Source organism: Rhipicephalus microplus, chromosome 4 (genome assembly GCF_043290135.1).
Source record: "Rhipicephalus microplus isolate Deutch F79 chromosome 4, USDA_Rmic, whole genome shotgun sequence".
Lineage (NCBI taxonomy): Eukaryota > Metazoa > Arthropoda > Arachnida > Ixodida > Ixodidae > Rhipicephalus > Rhipicephalus microplus.
The window spans coordinates 14,495,968-14,519,969 of record NC_134703.1 but is presented as its reverse complement, the minus strand read 5'-3'; the positions used below and the strand labels follow the sequence as shown (position 1 = coordinate 14,519,969).

The window sequence follows — 24,002 nt, the reverse complement described above, 5'->3', positions numbered from 1 at the left end:
CTACCGTCCCTCCTTCCCCTCCTCTGTGTAGCCTCGTAACCATGGCTTCATCGCGAACTGGGCAGACAGAACGCATTCTACGCGGTGCGATCGGAACGCTCTCGTTTGACGGATGAGAGAGCAAAAGAGGGAGATAAAGGTTGCTGCACCACGACCAGCGAGGGCGCGGTTGGCGACAGCTTCGCCGAGACAGTCTTCGGCCACCGCGCAGACCATAAAGACGATGAAACGTCTCCCTGTTTGGAGCCACGCAACTAATCGATCTGTTATATTTCATTCTTTCTCTTTTTACGCGAGAGAGCAGATGCAAATTTGTTACATATGTAGCTTTGACCGTTTGTGAGGAATTATGCCATGCGAAGTTTTCGTACTGCTTGCATGAACTTGGCTAAAAAAACAGAGAAATCCTGTCGCCACAAAAAAAAAAACATCGTCGCCCAAAGGAGGCCCCGCCGGTGTAATTTATTACGACAGCCTCTCACATATACGCTTTTTCTATAAACTTCATCTGACATATGAATTCGAGACATACACGCAGGAAAAAGAAAACAAATAGGAGATCATAATCTACTGTTCTGTTTATTTGATTCACCATATCAAACCTCCAACCAAAAAAAGAAAAACTCACAGCTTTGATAGAAAGGCGAAGCAATGAATGTGATAGCAACAAATTCAAAGGTCACGCGCAGAATGGAAAGCAGATCGAAACATGCCCCGCGTCCCTCACGCACAAATGACGCACAAAACATACTCACAGGTACGGATGCACGCAAATAAGCGTCTCACTGGAGACTTTGCTGTGTCTTAAATGCACGCGCTTTTCGCAAACGGTGACTGCAATTATTGCAGTGACCTTTGTGCAGCCGGTAACTACAACAGAATCGTTCCAGGTAAAGCGCGAGGCCAGCCAAGGCGCACGTCCTTCCCTTCCTCACCGCCGTGAGATAAGGGCACGTGAAGGAGCGTCGCTCCTGTTCTCTAAGCCGGGCAAAGTACGCGTAGGAGATCAAAGCGGGTACCGCCGCGCGATGTGGTGACTCGCGCTGACTGCGCCATCTTGAAGGTAGGGCTGAAAACACAATCCCCCTCTTCCCCCGAGATGCTCGTGAGCTTGCCGTTTGAACGGTGAAGGATGTGCTCCGGGGTGGCTCAGTGGATAACGCCTCGCTTGCATGACGCAGAAGTCCCACGTTCAATTCTGCACCCCGGAGTGTTTTTTAAAGACGATAGTCTTTCTTGGGGACCTTTGACGCAAAAATTTTGATCTGTCTGTCTGTCTGTCTGTCTGTCTGTCTGTACATTTGTCTGTTTGTCCACTCTTAACAGCGTCGGGTATCTGAAACGGCCGACACCATCCGCAGCGCCCACTTATGTTGCTCAAGATTCAGCATTCATACTGGCGCAATTGTCGATTAAATAACAATTATTGCGCGTGTATTGCGCGGGGCACCATAACAACCCGTATATATTCTGCATGTGCACATTTTACTAGAAAAGGCATACATAGGTAATTTCAAACACCGCAGCGCTTATCGCGCCACGCTGACCATCCAACGCTTGCACGGAAAGGCGAGTGTTTGCAACGCTTTGCTAAAACGAGACGATGGTGGCACCTACCCGTCGTCTTGCGTTCTACATCTTATCACCTCCGAGGCGGGCGAGCACACCCATCTAAAAGCCACGCGCTTTGTTTTTTGAAAAAAAAAAACTGCCAGATACCTATCGAAAAGTGCTGTTTTCTGCCGAGGCTGTTGCACATTAAATTACTTTTTGGCGCATTAAATTTCAGTCCTTGCAATTTGCTTTCCGTGTCCAGTTCAGTAATCATCATCGGTAATTCGTCACCTGAGTTACTTATTAAGGCTATGTCATCAGTAAGTCACAGGTTACTATGATATTCTTTATTACCTATTATTCTTAAGTCTTCTAAATATAGGGCCAACCTCTTGTAATTACACGGTTATTGTGTCTCTCTGCCTTACACACTTTTTATGGGGATCCTGTCACTTTCTTTATGGAGAACTGTGGCGGCTGTGGATTCATTGTATATTTCTTCCAGCATGTTTATGTGGTTTTCATTGATGCCCGCATTCCGTGGTGCCTGCATTACTGCTGATGTCTCGACTGAGTCAAACGTCTCCTCGTAATCTATGAAAACCATGTATAGGGTTGGTTGTATTCCGCACATTTCTCTATTACCTGCTTGATAGTATGAATATAGTCTATTGTGGAAAAGCCTGTACGAAATCCTGGTTGCTGATTTGATTGCTTGAGCTCTATTGTCGCTTTAATTCTATTAGCTAATCTTTTTGTGATAGTGTGTGACGAATGGACAGTAATCTGATCGGCTGAGAATTTTCAAGTCCTTGACGTCTCCTTTCTTATGGTTTAAGATGATGCTGGCATTCTTCCAAGATTAAGATACTCTTCCCGTCAAGAGACACTTCGTATATTAAGTGGCCAGTTTTTCTAAAACGATTTCTCCGCCATCTCTCAGCAGGCTTGTTGTTCCTCGTATTCCTTCTATGGCTTTTCTTACTCCCTCTGTCGTTACTGGTAGGATGTAGAATTCTTCTGGGCCATAATTGCCTCTTACGAAATTCTAGTTGTTTCGGCTTCTGTACAGCTCTCTGTATAACTCCTCCACCACCTCAACTATGCTATCCACATTGCTTATGAACTTATGAGATTGCCTTCCTTGTCCCTTCATGCATACATCCTATTTTGTTTTCTATGCACAGGTTTGCCTTCGCAGCCTTTAGGCTTCCGCCAGAATATACAGCCTGCTCAATTCTCTCCGTGTTGTACCTTCTGATGTCGGGTACTTTACCTATTGATTCACTTCTAAAGATGCAATAGCTCTACATCATGGGTTGCACTGGAGGCTTCCATGGTTTTTGTCTCTTAATGAGGTAGTTGGTAAAGGTTCATCAACTAGCAAACTTAGCAGCATAGAAAAAAATGCAAAAAAAGAAAGAGACAGTCGTTTTTGTTAAATCATTTGTGAGTTTGCGCTATTCGGTCTCTTTTTGTTCATTTTTACGTTGTATTCTGCGTAGTTTGCTACAAAAATTGGTACATCCCAGGTTAACAAGCCAAAAGTTGAAAGTGAATTAAACTCCATCAGGGGTTTACGCGAAAGTTCAATATCATGACGCGCAAATCAGTGGATACATTTATAAAATAACACATCTGTGAACTGATGTCATAGTGCTCTACAAATCACTAAATTCAAGGCATCGTCGCTACGCTATCGGACGAGGTAAACGTGACATAATCACTTGATAAAGATAAACTGACCCCGGAGGCTACGCAACGCTAGAGAGAACCAGCGCTGGAGTTTCCACGACCACCCTGGCGGTGAGAGCGCGCACTTTTCAGCTGCTCCCGCAGACGTGAGTGGCGGCTGGTAGAGGGAGTGCGTGCGCGCATCGCCGTAACAAAATTAAAGGGCGCTAGCGGTACTGCTTCGTATTCAAGTGCAACAATATATAAAAAGAGGGAGGACGTAGAAAGAGGAGGTGGCTTTGAATCCAAGCGGTCAGGCGAGGAAAACGCTGCTCTCAGTCTCCTGTCTAGTGCTGTCGGGCTCGTTTCTGAACTGAAAAGCCGTGTGTCTGCTATATTTATTCGAAGACAGCCACCAGTGGAAACCAGGGCCAAACAGTCGAGTTCACATGGCGTTTTTTCCGGAAATAAAACGAGCGTATTATGCAACATAGGACGTATGTAAGGTCTTTTTTCACCTGGCCCACTGAGCGTTGAGTCATGCACTTCAGGACTAACAAACTTTTTATGCATCCGTCCATCTGACTACCACCACCAAACTCCATCTGATGCCATTGTGTGAAGAATGCGATAGGCAGGTAGGTTTTTTTTTTCTAAACAGTTGCGTTTGAAGGATAGTTACCTGCCTTGTCCACAAGACTTGTGCGGGGCCACTTTCACAAACGCCTCTGAGCTGCTGTAAAAGATACTCTCGCGGTGAACACTCGATGCCGAGATGTCTTAATTTGGGCAGAAAACAAGGTTCTTGTTACAAAAAAAAAAACAGCGGACTATTGTAAGCTTCGCTTTCTGGAGTGAGCTGATGCGGTCAGCGTTTTTGTCAGTGCCTGCCATGGCTAAGTAACATCGAAATTTATGCCTTGCTAGAAAAGTATCAAATGTCTTCGATTTTTATTCGTGGTTTAGTACGCTTAACACACAGTTTCAGTTTTTCCACTTGTCTGTACACCGCCTAAAATGAAGGTGTCTGTTCGGCATCGATAATTGCTTGACTTTCAGGTGCCAAACAAGATATCATTTTGAGGTACGCTGTAGTGTGCGTATCAAGATTGTGACTGCTTGGGGTTCTCCAATGCGCTTATATACCTTGGTTCACGGGTGTTTTTATATTTTACTCCCATCGAGGTGTGGCCGCCGTGGTCGCTAATCTATCCCGAGGCCCTCAAGAATACCAGCGCGACACCACACGTGCTATGCTGCCATGGTGGTTTCCTTGATCAGCGTCCCCGTGGACAGAGCATACAAACAACGCCGAAAAAAAGTAATTGACGCAGCTACCACTTACTCTGCTTTTAATTTGGTTTTCTTTTACTGCAGATTTTATTGCAGATCAGGTGCAAAGCTGTGGAGGCTAGCGAGACTTCTCGCAATGAATGCGTTTGCACTAACAAATAGTGTGATAATTTTTTCCATCTGAGGCATGCTTTTAGTTGATCTTTGGTCTTATATTAAATAAACATGATGTGATAGTCGGAAGGTAAAGACGTCTCCCCCCCCCCCCGTTAAGGCCGGTTCACACTAGCGGCAAGCATGCCTCGCCATTTGGCGTTTGACGTTCTCAAGCAGCCGTGCGCGGCTGTTTGCTTCGCGCCCGTCTGTCGTTCTTCACCGCTTGAAAAACGGGTCTAAGACTCATTTTTGGGTCATTTGCCATTTACCGGAGAGTGGTTTAACCAATCGGCGACGAAGGAGTGACATGGCTGAGTCGCGTCGCCTGCTTTCGCCTCTCCGCATTGTCTGCACCTGCCACTGGACAATTCGATCTGCTTGCTTATTGCTCCACGGTTTTCACGGCATGTGTTACGTGTTGTTCCTAGACTACGTTCCAACAGTGAATAGAGCATTTCACCAATCCAGTATTTAAAAAAAAAACGCACAGAATTTAAAATGACGTACTCAAAGCAGGCGTTTGGACAAGTAACGCCGGCTATCCAGCGTTACCAACAAGATAGCAAACGTGTAATGTATGCCCTCCGAGATTTAGGAAGGATTGCTTAGGCCTGGAACATCAATTATCTGAGTGTGGTTTTCAAAAACGATGCCGAATTGATTCCAGTACTGTGTTGTCGAAGCTAAAGGACATGAGTACCGAAGCAAATGGAAGCATCAGTTCGGAGCTTACGAGCTACATAGCGCACGGCGGTCGCTTGATAGATTCGAGGCGGTCGACAACAGCATTCGGAACGCCAGTCATGTTAGTCGGAGGAGTTCTCCTGCGGACGGTGCCGGCCGGCGGTCTACGGCACCACGCCGTCTGGGTCGCTAGCGTGAACCGTTCCTTATACGGCCGCCTATAAGTTGTTCAGGATCACTTAGCGTCTCTTTGTTTTCACTTATTGATGTTTCACGACGTTGTGCGAGCACGTTCGTGCTTGTCTCGCACGAGCGTTTACGACAATAAAAGCCAAGCACGAGACACGTGTAGTCAAACACCTTGCGCACCAAACTCCTTGCATAGCCTGCATTGCGTAGCACCTGATGTATGAAACGGAGTATAGGGGTTTTTTTATTTTTTTGGGGGGGGGGGGGCATATAGATATTGAATACAGAAAAAATCTCACTAAATTAAGTAATCAATTCTCACTGATCCCCTTGAGTGGGTATGAGCCATTGCGGTTATTTCATTATCATCATCATCATCTTGCTAAACAGCTTATCTGTTAAAAGAACAAGAAGACGACCTTTTTGGTGAGTGCATGGCTGACTGTGCAGCTTCTTTTTTTTCTTAGTCGTGTTAACTCGAAAGAATTTTTTTAATCCAACCACGACAAAATTAAATACGCGAGGATGCAACCACCAATATGCTAGCCTTTCTAACTATTTGGGTGTAGTGTTTTCCCGTCACGGATACGTGACACTTTTTTCTTCATCAACCCATGCGGTTTAATTCGGCTTTGGCACTTTCGCTTCAAAGCAGACATTCCTAAGCATTGCCTAGGCTCCTACGGTGGCTGCTTCTCGCGACCACTTGGATTTATAGAAGCCTGCCAGTAAATACTTTTTGGTGTGCTTTTTTGGGTGTGTGGGTGTGCTTGATGCGTTCGTGCCTTAACTACTTTCTTTTTATGTTGTTTCTATGCTTGCTGTGTTCAAGCAACGAGGCACTAGGTTCAAGAGCCTAGAGGCTTCCGTAGCAGCACGTCACTTGGTGTAATCAATATGTTCATGCTTGAGTGCTCTTTGTGCGCACCCGCTCTTGACGTAACGCGCGACGGCAGACTTCCACAAGAGTGCGTTGTGCTGCCTCCGTTTTTCTCGAGCGCCGCCGGTTAGCTACCAAAAAAAAAAGGTGCCTGAAAAGTCTACTTTAAACACCATAGGATCACCGGATAGCTTGTCTTTGTGGTTCCTTGAAAGAATCGCTTCTTTTCCTCAAGGCGTTATGCGAGGAATTCATGCTAAAAATAACAGGCGAATAAATTGGCTCAAAAACGCGCCTGACCTCGTAGGAGCAAAAAGAGTTGAGGGGGGGATAGAGTAGCATGCGTAGACATAAAACGTGACCCACGCCATCAATAACTGGGGCTGTGACATCACCACGCAACCAAGCGTCACATGTGGGGAAAAAAAACTTGAGCGTCATCGTTGGATATCATTATATTATTGCTTAATAAAAAGCCCTACAGTCCCATATTACTGGAGCCTCAGCAAGCGGGCTTCTTTTATTCATGAATTTAACTCCCATTGAAGAAAGTGTTGGCACTCATAATTTGCAGCCTTGAAAAAGACATGTTTAATATTGGAAATGCTAGCCTCACGAATACACCGTCTTCGAAAGGTTTTAAAAATAGTCTTCAATTTTCTCATGTTTCTAGCTGCTTCTTTTTTTTTTGCACCACAAAATACGCCACTCACTCTGCATAAATGCAAGATGCGATCGCAACGACAAAACGAAGTACTTTTATTACTTGTTGTACACACGGAAACTGAATAATGTAATTATTGTATAAAGTAATATTGATGAAGTAAACTGAATAACGTAATATTAGAAACATTCGTTTTCGCTAAGAACGCCAGCTAAATTCTATAAAATTGGTAGTGTTCTTTTTTCTTGCCCAAGCCTGTGAAGAAGTTGGAAGTAATGCAGTTTATACATTCGGGCCGACAAAAACGAAGTACCAATGAGCGAATTATGTTGGCAGGAGACGTGCCACTTACGATGGAAGTAATGAGCAATAAGAAAAAGAGCGATAGTGACTGAAACTCATACGTTATTAACAAAGTTATTAAAAGTATTTTCGAGGTCCGAGACGCAAGTGACAGGTTTTTATATGTACACTTTTTTCGAATGAGCATAGGAAGAAAAGTCATAAGATGATGAATTGAGAGACTAGGAATTTAAGTTAGGTCGTTGCTATTGTAAGTTAGTAGCTTCTCCCCAAAAAATGGACGTAATACGATGGGACGTGTGGTTCGACCGCTGTAAATTCATCACCAAAGTGGCCGTAGGAGTGGGGGTGGGGGTGGGGGGGGTTCATGCCTGACACTACATTCCCAATTTTATTTAAAACACACGCAGGCTGCCATGAAATCGACACAAAGGCAACAACCGCGATGACTGAGTATTGCGGGCTTGGGACCTCATGCATGACGTAGTTATACAAGTCATCCGTCAACTCAAAGCTGCTTGCTAGGCACCGAGTTACGGCAAGCTTTCTTGAAGTCCATTTACCCTTTTAAATGCGATAGCACTGTTTTGTGTATATTGCAGGTAGTGTTGGTATCTATCTATCTATCTATCTATCTATCTATCTATCTATCTATCTATCTATCTATCTATCTATCTATCTATCTATCTATCTATCTATCTATCTATCTATCTATCTATCTATCTATCTATCTATCTATCTATCTATCTATCTATCTATCTATCTATCTATGTATCTATCTATCTATCTATCTATCTATCTATCTATCTATCTATCTATCTATCTATCTATCTATCTATCTATCTATCTATCTATCTATCTATCTATCTGTCTGTCTGTCTACATCTGGGTGCTCTTGTGAACCCTGTTGACTGGGGGTGAATCAAAATTAGTATGGAAGGGTAAGATGGTTTGACGAATGTGACGTGGTGGTCATGACATGAAGAATGGGACGATCCCGTCTCATACGTCATCATATCCATTTCGCCAGACGTGGGGCACATACCCACGGGCGGGTATTTGCCACAGTTGATTGACAGCTTATGTGGAATGATGGGAACAGACATTCGTAATTGTAACAGAAGAGCGTTCAAAAAGCTGACATTGATTGTTATGTGGGGTTTAAAGTCCCAAAACCACCATATGATTATGAGAGACGCCGTAGTGGATTGCTCCGGAAATTTCGACTACCTGGGGTTCTTTAACGTGCACCTAAATCTGAGCACATAGGCCTACAACATTTGCGCCTCCATCGTAAATGCAGCCGCCGCAGCTGGGATTCGAACCTGCGACCTGCGGGTCAGCAGCCGAGTACCATAGTCACTACACCATTGTGGCGAGGCAATAGAAAATCTGCCAGTAGCGTAGATCCTACAAATGCAAAGAATGAATATGATGGCTCCAGCTGCTATTGAGTCCAAGCATTCAGCGGGGCAATCAAGTATTCTACCCCAGAGACACGTCAGGTCTCCGTAATGCTTTAGAAATATACACTATTCATGCATAATGTTGCTGAAACGTTCATTGTGGTTGCAATGCAGGCTATCAAATTTTACAAACAGTGCATACGTGCTCCTATCATACAGCCGTGATGTCGAATTTACATCAATTGTAATAAAGCGCTGTCCACTGAACTGGTGTAGGCAGCAGTACCCAGTGCTACCATACTCGCCAGCACAAGTGTCGCATATCCGCTTATAGTGCTTTTAGGGTCGCTCATACTCATGTTGCTGTTGGCATCGCTGCGCAAGTGTAAACAACTGGTCATATAAAAACATGCGACTGTTCAACATATGTTCCTATGTACAACACTTGTACGTCTAAATTATCGTCCTTTCGTAACGTGTCGTTCAATTTAAAAAAAGTCAAAGTTCCACCCAAAGGGCGAAGCGATTATTGCGATAGAAACATATCCAAATGTTTTACGAACAAGGCTGGCCATTTTAGGAGCAATATATTTGCAGTAAACATGCGCTTGATAAATAACCAAGTTTCCTGCGGTGCGGCCCCAGTAGATGACCACAAAAAGGCTGGTGCGTAGTGACGACTTTGATGAGAAGCACCTCCCGCGGGCAGCGTATGCTATTATTAGGGGCTATGCATCGTGTGTCGCCGCTGATGGCTCTTTATTATGTGTAGAGCACGTCTATATGTGAACGACCGCTCCAGGTACACTTTTGGCACCGTTTTTTTCGTGTTGAGAGCGCAGCCCGTAGAAGCTCCTGCCTGCTGGGGTGGCAAGATCCGCGCGATGATCGCTGCCGCGATAGCATGGCTACCATAACGCCCCCGCCCCGCTTCCTTGTTTGCTCGGAAGATAAGGGCGTATACGGACTACTTCGGCCGGGAAGGCGATGTTCGCTCCGCAGAAAGGGAAGGCTGGCCATATATATATATATATATATATATATATATATATATATATATATATATATATATATATATATATATATATATATATATATATATATATATATATATATATATATATACAAATAATATTTGTATATATATATATATATATACAAATAACTTGAGCGAAGGCCCGCAAGCTGGCGGAAGGGTTAATATGATGTACGTTTTGTTTAAGATGGCATTCGCCGTTGGGTTTATTGTACAACTGGTTTGCCTAGAATCAAGTCACGCTATGCTTTGCATAGGTTAATTATCATGAAGGAGTAGCAAGTAATAAAAAACGGTTTCCTGGGGTCTCCACGCTTTTCTGCCTCAGCAGTATTTGTTGCAGCTGGAACTGCCCTTATAAAAACCAGTTTATGCATCTTTCGCACTTAGAAACATCGTTTCACGCTGGTATTTAAACAGGCAATGAAATTAACCATAAATGTTCCAACGGTGTTGGAATTGGGAGAACATGTCATGCAATCTACACCGTCTATATACGCTTTCTATGAAATAAATTTGACGCTCTTGGGGCAGTATATATTTTCTTAAATGGTCATTTCCTATATGTAAACCTACCTTTTTCTTGGTGCCTTGGCTTTGGGAATGTTTTTTCGACTTGCCATTGACCCTATATAGATTTACATTTTTTCTCCTTATTTTGGATCAACCATCGTCTGATTTCACATTTTTTAGGTTTCGTCGTGCTATATGTCTTGCCGTAACGGCCTGTCTTTAAAACTCTGATTTGAGAAAAACTGTGGGTCATTCCGTCTCATCGTGTCTCTCTTCTGAAATGTACAACACTTCCTTTTCAAAAGCCGCTGTAATATCTTCCTTCGTTGGCTGCTGCTGGTACGTGGCCAGCTAAAAAAAATCTTCAAAAAATAAAATAAACAGTTAATAGAAGAACGATAAAAAATGTTCACCGAAATATTTAGGGCCCGCCATGAAAAAGAAAAACGACTCTTAAATCCGTAGCAATGTCCTTGAGGGCATTACAGAGCCAGTTATTTTTCCCGGGCACGTTTGCCATTTCAGGTCGCGCAGGACTGTTTATAGCGCAAGAACATTGCTGCGCGAAACAAGAGTTTGGGCTTGAGAAAGATTGTCTTTCTAACACCATCTTGTGCGATAGCGAGAAGTTTCGTTTAACTTCTAACATTACACAACGCAATGGACACCTTCGTGAAACGTAGATAATATATAAGGGCAGCGTTTTAGTTTCTTCAAAGAAGAAAAAAAGGATGGTTCACCAAATGCAAGAAGTGCGAGAAATTATCACCGGTGGTGTCGGCGTCGTGCGTCCGCGGCATCAACATGAGGGATGCAAAAAAAAAGCACCACAAGACGCCGTCACTATTGGCATCACAGATACTCATAGTTTGTGCTGGCATCATGACGTTCTTGTAAGGTCGGCATTGCATGAAAGCGTCGCTTGCTGAAAAGTGCGCCAAACATGGAGGCCGTGCTAAAGTACGTTAGGAGCAAAACATTTTGAGGAGGGATAGATTAAGAACGACATATCTATTTAGAACTAATAAAGAATGAATATGGCATTCGCATTCAAGTCGTTCAGAACGAAATCACAAGAGACATTTTACGTTCTTTTTGCGTCGTCGTGTAGGCTTCAATAAAGGAAAAAAAGCTGTATATAGACGCTATCGCAACTTATTCAAAGCGTTCGTTGCGTCACCGAAATTTCTATTGTCATTAACCTTAGCACCATGAATAGGAATTTCTTTTTTCAGTTTGACAACACTTTCTAAATCGATATTGTATCATGAGCCTCTACCAGATTGCGGAAGTGAAATGCATGTGAAGACGCACTTTCTAGAGTATATCGCAAGTTTTGATGTGCGAATGTTTGCTGTTGTGAAAGCGACTTCAACTTCTCGGAGAATAAAGAGATGTCTTGCGTTATGTGTTCCTCAGAATAGAGCTCCTGATTAGCAGACACTGAATGTGGCTTCTATTGAACCACGGCCACAACAGCAGATGGCATTTTGAAGTACTTAAACGTGGCGTTCTCTTCTTTATTGCGTTGCGGATACAGTTTGGTTGAAATTGAAGTTCACTTGAGATCATTACTACTCACAGAAGCGTAGTGTTGTCTTTCAGTGATATATATATATATATATATATATATATATATATATATATATATATATATATATATATAATATATATATGATAAAATAGAGAAATACGCAAATAGGTAGAAAGAGTGAAAGATAAAAAGATGGAGAAAGAGAGAGACAGAGAGATAAAAGAGACAAAAAATGTAAAGTAGAGCATAGCCATGTACAGTGTGAGAAGGAGAGAAAGGAAGAGGGAAAAGGCATTTGCGTCACTTGTTCCAGTATGCACACATAGTGCGTAGATTCGTCATCATTCTCCTTTCAGACATTTTATTTTTCACTCATTTACTTGTTGTGATAAATAACAACATCGCTTTGCAGTTATTCGTAAACTCAATACAGAATAAATTGTGATAAAGGTGTTACTATTGGGTCGCTGAGCATTTAGAAACCTCAGTGCAGTCCAAACCGCACAGTCACAGCGCACAGAAAACTTGCCCCACCGCATCATTCGATGTACACGCAACAAAAAACTGTCAAACTTGCGGGAGACGTTCCAGCGACGCAGCAATCGAAAACCAAGAAGAACGATCTCGCGTTACGAGACGCATAAGCAGGCCAAATAAAAGCACCAAATATTGTTGATCTTAGAAAAATCAGAACAAAGTGTATGAATTCCCGAAGGACTGACCTGGAGCAAGATTTGGTTACCCAGTGCCAGAACTGCCGGAAAGAGTCCATCATGCTACAACCGTACTTTAATGGACAGTTGGGAGAAAAAACAAAGAACTCCACTGTTTCGAAAGACTCCCGCGACTGTCTGTTTTGTGCCTTTTTCCGCCGAAAGCACTGAAGAGAGCAACACGGGAATTGAACAGACGGGACTGAATCACGCAGCGAAGAAGAGTCATGGTAAAAGCTTGCCTTGTAGAAAGAGGAGGAAATGACAGGATTGTCCCCGAGCCTAAAGAATGAAAAGAAAGCAATGTCCCTACTGAAAGTTTCGAGCACTAGGCCAGTGTTCCTTCCAATGCCATAGAAGAACAATGCCGGAAAAGTGGCTTTTCCTTTCGTGAAAGTGAATCGGCTCCATGCCCTTGACTTGGGACGTTAAAATTCACATATCAATCAATCCATGCCCTCGACAAACCTTTTCTAGGCCAACACGACGAATGATTGTACATGATGACCCTGAACTAAGCCAGTTTATGATCTGTGTTTGTCGACAAGATACACTTCTAGGTCCAAGAGCACTCCCACTTCTACTTCGTCTCATTGAATTGAAATGTCACTGTGCATTCTATCTATACGGTATTCAATAAAGCTGAAAAGCAGTAAATGACTGATTGTTTTATTTATTGAAAAAACATTACTGGCTTTTCACTACATTTGAGCAGAAATGGATGATGCTTCAAACGCTTTAGAAAGGATTGCCATAACGCACAAAGAAAATCACGAAGTTATAAAGAAATTTTTTTCGAAGTGCATGAGTGGGGAATCGCCAGAAACAATTTCACTCAATTTCTGCAGAAATTTCTATCACTTCAGGGACTGCAGAACTGTTATAACCCGCCAAGAAAAACAAGTTCGAATAAACACACACTCACACACACCTACACCCAAAATATTTTCGTGTTTTCGCATGCACTGCACCAAACCAGTTACTTTGCAGCAAAAGTACCGCCATGTTCCCAAACCCTTTGAATGTTTGTGCTTATTGTGAATGCGATCGCGTAGTTATTCTAATAAGATATTTTAATTGTGTTGTCAGTGCCGGTGATAAAACAAGTGACACCGCTTTTAAAAACTTAAGCATGGTAGTGTGAAACAACCTAATCACTGACTTTGATCTTGATGATGTCTCAGAGTGTCTTAGTGCAGGACTAACCCTGTATACACGTATTCAAGGCTCCAGTCAGGCACGCCTAGATAGCGCTTATTTGTCACTAGAATTAGTTCGGATTGCCAGTGACAACAATCTCCACCTTTTTTTATTTAGTGATCATTGCTTAGTACCATTAGTAATAGCCATAAGAAATACACGTTGATCAGACTTAACTGGGGCATGTAGGAGCTGGGTTCTAATCTTTTGGAAGGTGATATACTTATGCGCAGTGCTCGAGAGGCTTGGATAAACTTAGACAGTGGAGGCCAAAAAATTCGTACCGTTTTCCTAAAGGGAACTTATTGGGTAATTGGTATTGATGTTTGTTTTTTCAGGTTTAGTTTTAAAACACTAACCCTACGTGTCAAAGCCCGTTCGAACTGTTCTTCAAAGATTGACTGATCGACTAGCTTCGAAGCTAGCGCTTTTTAGTAGTGATCGCTGGTCTCCCTGTGTACCGTCGTTACCTCCGCTGCTCTTGTATATTTGGTGCCATCTCCATTAATTTCGAAGGCCGTGTACGCTACTGGGGTGTTCTATACTGAAGTCCTTCATGTCGCCAATGTAAGTTACTAGCAACCAGCACGGGGAACTTCGTAGACTAGCCCGGGGAATATTTCTTTTGGCGACCGGTTGTTTGGTCACGGAAAGAGTCATCCAAGTGTTTACGTGGGCTTCATGAGCCAACGTTCCGCTCTCCTTCCCCAACAATCTAACTAGCAAACTTCGGCGACATTGAGCGTATCTATCTATCTATCTATCTATCTATCTATCTATCTATCTATCTATCTATCTATCTATCTATCTATCTATCTATCTATCTATCTATCTATCTATCTATCTATCTATCTATCTATCTATCTATCTATCTATCTATCTATCTATCTATCTATCTATCTATCTAGCCGCTTACGTTTGGGTGCTCTCGTGGTCGCCCCATTAAGTTGGCGTGAACCATAATTCGCATGGGAGGGCAAGATGGTTTGACAAATACGACGTGCTTGTCAAAACATGAATAATGTCACAATCCCATCGCGTACGTCGTCAAACACTTCCCGCCAGACAGGGGCACATACCCACGGGCGGGCATGTGCCGCTGGTATGCGGGTATGTGCCACAGGTGATTGACACTTGGTATCTGCCGAGGAACGACAAGAACACGCTCGGGCAAATTTAACGCGCGAGTGTTAAGAAATACCCGACGTCGGTAGCGTCAACCCGACGAGTCCCAGGTGGAATCGAACCCAAGTATTCTAGGTGCCAATGAAGGATTTTACAACAGAGCTACGCCAGGTCTCGGAACTACTTTTCAAATAGACGCTAATCTTCGTGAAACGTTAATAGCGGTTTCACTGCTGCCTACCCAATTTTATAAACATTACATATGTACTATTTTGATACAGCCGTCACGTCGGGTTAACGTCAGATGTGGTTAGTTGCCATGCGCTGAAGTTGATTTATGTAGCAGTGTCCAGGGCCAGCATCTTCGCTAGCATCAGCGCTTTATATATCAGCTTCTGATGTTGCTAATACGCATTTTCCAGTTGGCATCGTTGCGCAAGTGCAAACGACTGGTTATATAAACATCTACAGCTCTTCAACATATGTGTGTCCGTGCGACATTTGTACATTAATTTGGTGTCATTTCATGATGTGTCGCTCAATAAAAAATTGCGACACGGTCATGTTTTACTACGCAAGCTTTGCATTACGTAGATTCGCAGGTACGTGGGATCTGCCTAATTTTTTATGGGACCTGGCACAATGGTTACTTGAAAAAAATGACTCCTATAAAAAACGTTGGTTGAAATTTGGTGTTTCTCAGTCGAACAATATATCCTTTATACATATAACGCGTTTGTATTATTTAAATATAGGTGAACGGGAACTCCCCTCGTGCATTAGGTACTCGAATCAGAATAGGTACATTAATAGGTACATGAATCGCAGTAGGCACACGAATCACGCCAGAGTGGTCTACCCCATAAAGTGGTCTACCAACACAGCAAGAGACTGGAACCGACTACTCAGAGATGCTGTGCTCCAATCCAACCCGCAAGCTTTTAAGTTGCTTATCGAGTCATTTTAGCACATAGCAGCCCATCGTTTATAGGAAACTTCATACTGGTGTACTTGAAATATTAATAAATAAAAATATTAAACTCTTGTTATCAGCACCATTCACTGTTTCACCTATTGCGGTGGCTATGCATTTCAATAGAAGTCCGTAGGTTTGCTATCCGGTCGAAATGACACTATTTCCAGGAGGTTTCTTGATAAAAGCATATCTATCATGCGTTTATGACATGCTATGAAAGATTATATAGGCCATATATGTCAGCTTAGGTCGAACCTCGGCGCAACATCTAGCAAATGGAAGGTTACTTAATTTTTTTATTTGATTGTCGCCTAATTTTTATAAGGTCTTAGTACATGGCTTTTTGCACAAAACAATTGGCTTGAAGTCGGCCTTAATATAGGCTGCCATTATCCTTGTAATGACAATAATATTTTATCTTCACTATTACTTGGCTTTTTCAGTAGCTGTGAACAAACGGCTATTAATCGCATATTTTTATTGTATCTGTATGTAGCCCGTATACTTTGTTCTTAGGCACTCTATTCTGTGATGTTTGTTGTTTCATATGTATATTTACTATTTATTTCATAAAATAATCTTGATTTTTTGTGTGTTTGAAAATTTATCGTAGTATTTTTTGTATTTTTCTCCGCGCTGTGAGAATATTCCTATAGGTATTGTTTTTTCGGACCTTCAACTAGACTTTGGCTATAGGCCCGACAAGTGTTTGTTATCTGTAAATAGATTAAGAAATCAACATTCATTCAAATTAAAATATCTCGCATACTGTGACCCTCGCTATAGAAACTATGATATTATCACTCATCACTTTGACTGCGCTTTCATTACAAATAACAGTTACACGTAAAACAACAGCATTTACAAATCAGCCGCACAGGAGCTTATAAAAAATATTCAAGTGTGTTAAAGAGTCCCCCCCCCCCCCCCCAATGATACATGTCCATGCACGCGTCGAAAATAAATTACATAAAAACGACCTTTCAAATTATTATCACAAATGAGGTCTAAACCTCTACTTGAACTAATACGGCAAAGAAGATTTGCCCGAGCACTATGTCCCCTTATGTCGGCCGGCTCGGCTATTCCTTTGCCGTAATGATGTTCCGTACTATGCCGCAGAATTCCTCTTCAGAGGCATGAAAATTCTTGATTTCTGAGATTTTCTCCTCCAAACGTTGACGAAATTACCAGTGAAATTTCCTGCACAACAGTAGCTAATTCCCCCCCCCCCCCTTCCACGCACACGCATACTATAATTACATGTGTCTCACGTATGGCGACTTTTGAAATCGTGACTAGCCCCTGCACTGCCGTCGAACAAAAGCTTGACTTTATTATTTTTGTACTGTTAGTACACTGCTTATTGTGGGCTTCAAGTCTAACACCACTAGGAAACAAGAAATTGTCCCTTGTAAATATCAGAAACAAATCTCAAAGGTCATGCTTACTTAACCGATTACAGCAGATGAAGGCGCACTCTGACTGCTAATTATCGGTCATCAAAGAAGAATCAACCCATTCCTTAGATTTTCTGCAATATTAAGAAGATTCCCTTTTCCCTTCGGCTCAATACGACAGGTGAAAATTTCCCTAAAAAGGGGCAATTTCTGCACGGAACATCACTGGCTGTAATGCGCTATACTAGTTCAAATACGACAAACCGACTCGGCGGTTCTTCAACACTTGTAGGCCACTACGTTGTGGAAGAGAAATTATTGATAAGTTAAACAGTGGAAAAGGCAAGAATGAGGCCTAATATTATCCTTTACGAACCCTCTTCGAAAACAAGTTTGTTCCAACTTGAAGAGCTTCCCGTTCATTGAAGCACCTTTTCTCTTATACCCAGTTAAACAATAAGAACTGTGAAAGCATGAACCATTGATTGTGCTTGCTTGTAGGATGCCTATCATGAAGCTTATAATAGACGGAGTTTTGGACATTTCCAACATGATAGTGAAATACTCCGCAATATCCTAAATAAGTATGCTAGCATTAAACAACAGAAGTAAACGGCACGCAAAACAATGATGAAGTAAGAAAACGCTGACCATTTTTACTATTTTTTTGCAGAGCTAACTTTAGGAAGAAAATGAGCGAAATTTTACCTCAGACGAAACTTGATTATTTTCATTGCTACTAATGAATTTGATTAATTGTGTAAGCAACCGGGCCTTCATTTTAAAATGCTAAATATTGTTCGATAATAAATTTGCCCTTTCTCTTTACAAGCTTTCTTTTCTTTTCGGCTTTACATTTATTTTAGCAAACGTACCTAACATATTATCTGGCAACTGGCGGGTGTCGTGTTTCACATTACATACATAACTTGCACTTCCGCATTTATTTATAAATTCTCCGTGACATAATTGAGACATACAAGAACATATTACGCACGCGCATATTACTTCAACCCCTTTCTTTTCTCTTTACCCTTCTTTATTTATTCTTTAAAACACCATTCTGTATTTACTTTTTAAAACACCAGAGTCAACCATATATTTTATTTTATGTTGTACCCATAAAAATTTGGTAATTATGTATCTTGTGTTTAATATGCAATATAGCTTAACGAGTTACAGTTTCAGTAAACTGAACAACCGTAGGAACACACAATGTGATAATATGAATGAATATTACTGCTATGAAGCACTTTTTTTCGACTTTGTCTGGTTAACGCTTCCTAACTTTGTTGTCTAATTGTCTTTAAGCTACCGTAATCTGCTTTTGCTATAAAGATGCCAATTGGTGTCGTAAAATTAAACCTTTTTCGTAATAGAAAAACTATAGCAGCTTGAAGGCAGCAGTTTAGACCGCAACATAACCAGAACGTATTCATGTTGTGTAAGTGTTTAAAGGACAGTAACAATGACTCTTCAATTACTAATGGCATATTTTAATACTGTGTTCCTGAAGTTATGCGTGAGCTAATTTTTTTCTCCCTCCGACGAGGGGACAGGACTTGCGGTGCGACATTAGTGTTGGCTTTCCCAATAACACTTTATATATAAGAAAAATAACGCCCAACTGAGACGCTCCCGAGCAACGTGTACAAGGGGCACTACTATTCAAGGAAGATCACGCTGGTAAGGTCGAAAAACACAGCTGATCACATCATACCATCTGCTTAACCATGCGCTTTCTGAATGTCACATTTTCCGTCAAGATCGAAAATTATAATTGAGCACATCAAGGCAAAGTTGTTTTTAAGCACGCTGCACTTTATTCACTCAAAGTAATAGATGAAGTTTATAAAACATTGAGCTACAAAACAAAAGCGAACATTGTGGGTAATGAAAAATGACAATTGTGCCCTTACAACTAATGTGAACAGGTACTTAATAAATGTTTCTGCCCTTTTTGCATTTAAGCAGTTAACTGCGAGAAACCTTAAAACGACGTTGCACAATTTTATGACTTCTGTTCTCTGAATTCAAGCCATATAATGCAAAGGTACCTAAATTACAGCGCAGGCATAGGTGGTACATCTGCGCATGTTGTTCTGCGCATCCTCTTATGCTGCCTTACCACGTTGGTCTAGTAGCTAAGGTACTCGGCTGCCGACCTGCAGTTCGCGAGATTGAATCCTGGCTGCGGCGGCTACATTTTCGATGGAGGTGAAATTGCTGTAGCCCCATGTGCTCTGATTCGGGCGCACGTTAAAAAACCCCAGGTGGTCGAAATTTCTAGAATCCTCCACTAAGATGTCTCTCATTATTCATATGGTAGTTTCTGGGACGTCAAACCTCACATATAAATCAATTTTTTATCGTAGCCGATTATGCTCTACAATGCATTTACATAAACGGAAAAATTACACCCTATTATTCCTGCTAGGAAGACTTCAAAACCCAATGAAAGAACACATGATCTTTATTTAGAATCACGACTTGCGTAACAATAGGTTCATTAACGTTTGCTGAATTCGGTGACGAAAAATTTGCTTTTTTTTAAACAATGTACCTCACTACACGTTTACAAAAGTTCCATACTTAAAAAAAAACGAATGTTTTAGTGCTGATAACTGGCGTAAGAAAGTGCAGCCTATGGCAGAAAGAAATAATTTTCCTGAAATGAGCAAGTGTTTTTCCTCAACTAGGCATTCGATTAGCATGCAGATATCGAAGAAAAGTTGTGCAAAATATAGTCTCAAAATTCGCGCTGTAATGAAACGCACAAGCTTACCTCCTCCGAAATGGTCATCGCCGAAACAATATCCCGGTCGCGGGGCTGTGCTCATCACACTGAGCACGACGAGCCAAATGAGAAAAGTCAGTTCAGAGCTCCTTTTTTGCCACGGTCTTCGCAAATGCAGCCGTTGAAGTAGCGAAGAAACACTTCTGTTATCTCTAAAGAACATGACCGGACAAATTGCGATGAGAAAACAGCAGTCGAGACCAAGTGGGCAAAAGTTCTTGCTGCCGTTCTCACCGACACACGATTAGTAAAGAAGAAGCTTAACACGGGGAAGACTCTAGAAAAGGAGGAACACCACAGCGAGTCATCTATTGAAGAAAGAGAGGAGGTCTGGAAGAAGTCCTATTGAGCGCTTCAGGGCGCGCTAAGCAATAGACGCCGGTGTCTTGCGGAGAAGCGACTCTCGGCGGCGCGTCCCGAAGAGCGACTGAGCGCTCGCGCGCTGTCGCAGCGCGGGAAGAGCGCTGGCGGCGTTGGTGGTAGCGCTCGGCCAACGAACGGCACCTCCACGCCTGCCTGGCAGTACCGCCGTCGAGTGGTACTGCTCCGCAAAGCGGCTATTCGGCATCGATCGCTTGCTGCCACTGCGGCAACGGTGTCTGTGAGCGCGTGCCTGTGCCCATTTAATACTTCTCAATCTGCCCGATACGGGATGTGAGTACACTACAAATGTTAGTTGCTAATACTGGTGGTGCCACGCGAGTCCCGCTCATTACTTAAGAGTCGCGCAGACATTGCTGCCGTTTTTGCCGAAGTGTGTCTTGAGAGGAACTATAGATCCTTCCCTTCGTTCAATGCTGGCGATTGAAGTAACAAAGCGGCTCGATCGGGTGTCTCTGGAATTGACAGGGTTCTCTTCAGGAGGTGGTCCCCTTCTCACACCCTCCTCTTTTTCTCTTCCACTCTATCACTCCCCCTCTAAAGCTCCGCTCTAGTTTCTCAACTTCTACGTCATTGTTTTTTTTTCACTCGTGCTGCCATTTTATTGATACATGCCCGGGCCCTTCATTTGTTCTAAACTCTGAGCCCCCAAAGTCGTGGTTTTTGAATAATGACAGCTAGACTTCATGCTGAGAGTGCGGACTGTTTTGTAGCCGCTAAGCCCGAAAAAAAAAGAACAGGAAAACGTTCCAGAATGTTTGGAGGGCTTTTCAGTGTGAACTGTGAGCAGGGGAGGGGCAACTATGGAACCGCGCTGAGAATGACGTACGTCCATTATTGATGAAGCGCGCGGTGCAGAGTCGAAGGACGTCTGTGGTGACAAAGTTCTGTTATAGCTTAGAGTAACTCGCAAACGCAAAACATGAGCAAGATAATTGTTGAATGAATTAGTACACAAGAAATTAATACAGTGACCTTTCTTTACTGGTATACCACCTCACTTTTTCTTTGCTACATGTTCTCCAGTTAAGAAAGAAAGTGGTTGTCAAACACTAAAAAATGAACGTATAACGATAAAATATAAACAACTTCTTAAAATGTATATAGATGTTTTAATAAAAATAACATGATGTTGTTCTAGAACACATGCTTTGGCGGCGCTCCGCGTTGCCTGGTGGTGACGTCATAACGCCGCCCAAATAGGAGGCTGCTATCACCAGCGGCAGACTCGGAGACTTATGGACAGTCCAACAAACCCGCGATGCAGCAGAAAGAGTTGGTCTTTCTTTTCAGTCATGAGTCCAGCCCAACGTGCTAATGCGTGTTCTCAAGGGCTACAAAATCCATTCATCCATTCATCCGCAGTATTATTCACTTGCAAGAATTCACATTAAAAAAAACGGTCGCACGTGGACATTCCTAGTTTTATTCACAGTGCACATACCAGCACATTATTTCATTTGTAGCGGTACTTAGCTGCTCATCACAGGCACTTCCAGTCTACACGAAGTCTTTTAGGAGGATTTTCGTCTTTGGATGAAGCTGCTTTTACGAAGGCCACTGTCGAAGCAATTCTTGTGAAGGGAGAAATCATACTCGTATATGCGTTGGAGATTAGACCGTATGGGTCTGGTGGTTGCATAGAAGCAATTCTCGTCAGGCCTGCAATAAAGCAGGACCCCCTAACACACGTGGATGAGGGAATGACCCCTGCCGTTGCTGAGTGGTAGAGCATCCGGCGCGTTATATGTAGGTAGCAGGCTCGGATCTTGTCGGTGGCGAATCATCGTTTCTTCCATTCTACTTTCTTCCCATTTACAGCACAAGTACGTCCAGTTCCATCCGCTATACTTCTCCTTGCATCACATTCGGTTAGTTGTCACTGAGGTATTTTTTGGTGCGATAGTGAATTCCGAAGTTACGAGGTGTCAGGTGTTGCTCCATGGGATTCTGTCGCCTGAACCTCCGCCCTATCATTTCATTAGCTATAAAGCGATATATACAATTTCTTAACAATTATTATTAAATTTTATTGGTCATTAATTCATCAGCCTTTCACTATGATCTTTCACCTCATATTAAGTGGAGGACAAGATGGCTAAAGAACGGTTTAGGAGGCTTAATAGAAAGCCCGAAACAATCATTGGATCCCCCTACAAGTGCGACTACCATTTCACGCACTTAGTACTGTGTCTGTGTCTAAAACTTGTTTATTTTTCAAAATATATCCCTTTTATCTTTCCTCATTTCGTCAGACTTCAGCCATGTTTTTTAATTAGCTCTGAAATGACCCGCATTGGAATCGCGAGCTTATTTTGCTCATTTTTCCCACGTACCTCCTGTAATTTACACTTACGAGCATTCACAATAAAGAAAACGTGCAATAAACAGTCTAAGTGTTTCACATAACCTCATGGACTGAAAAACAGAGATGCCAAGGAAGAAATGTGAGACAATATTTGTAGCATTGTTAAGCAAACTTGAAAAAAAAATTAAGTGAATGAAAATTTTACTTGCAGCCGATAGGCGCTGAATCAATAAACGCGTATACGGTGCTCTAGCGATTGAGGTACGGCACCGGTCGTGCTTTTTACCTCTATTTTTTTTCTATTTCCGCGTGTGTAATCCTAAGAGTGCTAACCAGCGTTACACGTAGCCGTGAGAGCTAGTGTGTAAAAATCTTTTATAGTAGCTGGCGTCCAGTGACAAGTGATCATTTGCAGAGCATTGATCGCGTTATATAAAAGGTCGAGGTTCGGTCCACACCGGTAGGAACTTGTTTGTTCGTCCACTTTATTTGCTCGCAGATTATAAAGTACACATACAATAAATGCTACAAACAGTGCTGAGACCCGGCCTCCCTTAGATTCATAATTTGTTGGTTTTATTCTGTGTTGCCTAATAAGAACTAGCCCATAATAAACTTTTCATTTTCAGTAAGCAATCTTATAAGCACAAAACAACTCGCCATATTCTTTGCTCCTCTGTAAATAGAAACAAACAAAAATGTGCTATAGCGCTTCTGTGGACTCTTTCTGATTCACTGTGTCTTGGCCTACAGAACTACCATGTCACGGACGCGCGGTTGTTTCAGGAACGTTTCGCATTTAGCGAAGAAAGTGAGGCTGATGCTGAACCATTTGATTTCGTTGTCTGTAGCGGTTTCAAGGTTTTTGCTATGGCGCGTAGCCAATGTCTTTTGGAGACACTGAATACAAATTGTGCCCCCCACTGGATCTGTTGCATCCGCATTGTCTCTTTTGCGTATCGGCCAGGATACTGGCTTGATGTTGCTGAGAAGAAAAAAAAGATGCGGAGGAAGATCACGAGGGAAGATATAGGAGAAATGCAGCTCCGTGACCACGTAATACATTAATCTACTAACAAGGTGGAATTGTCACTGAAAAACACCTACACAAGAAGTTTAACTGGTATCGTTTACAAAAAAAAACAAGTTGCGATAGGCTTAAAAAATATCAAGGTAAAGGGGCCTTGACGGCTGCAAGTTGTTGTCCTGTTTTCAA

The 24,002-nt window shown here is 42.4% G+C and overlaps 1 protein-coding gene across 1 annotated transcript in view; it reads right to left on the bottom strand.

Moving 5' to 3' along the window:
- The window catches only part of LOC119171533 (uncharacterized), an 83,371-nt gene extending 62,861 nt beyond the window's left edge, over positions 1-20,510 (bottom strand). Inside the window, exon 1 of the mRNA XM_075892206.1 lies at positions 20,086-20,510. Within this exon, the coding sequence (XP_075748321.1) occupies positions 20,086-20,260 (175 nt within the window). The 5' untranslated portion in view covers positions 20,261-20,510. The remainder of the gene's footprint in view (positions 1-20,085) is intronic.
- Positions 20,511-24,002: the final 3,492 nt, after the last annotated feature.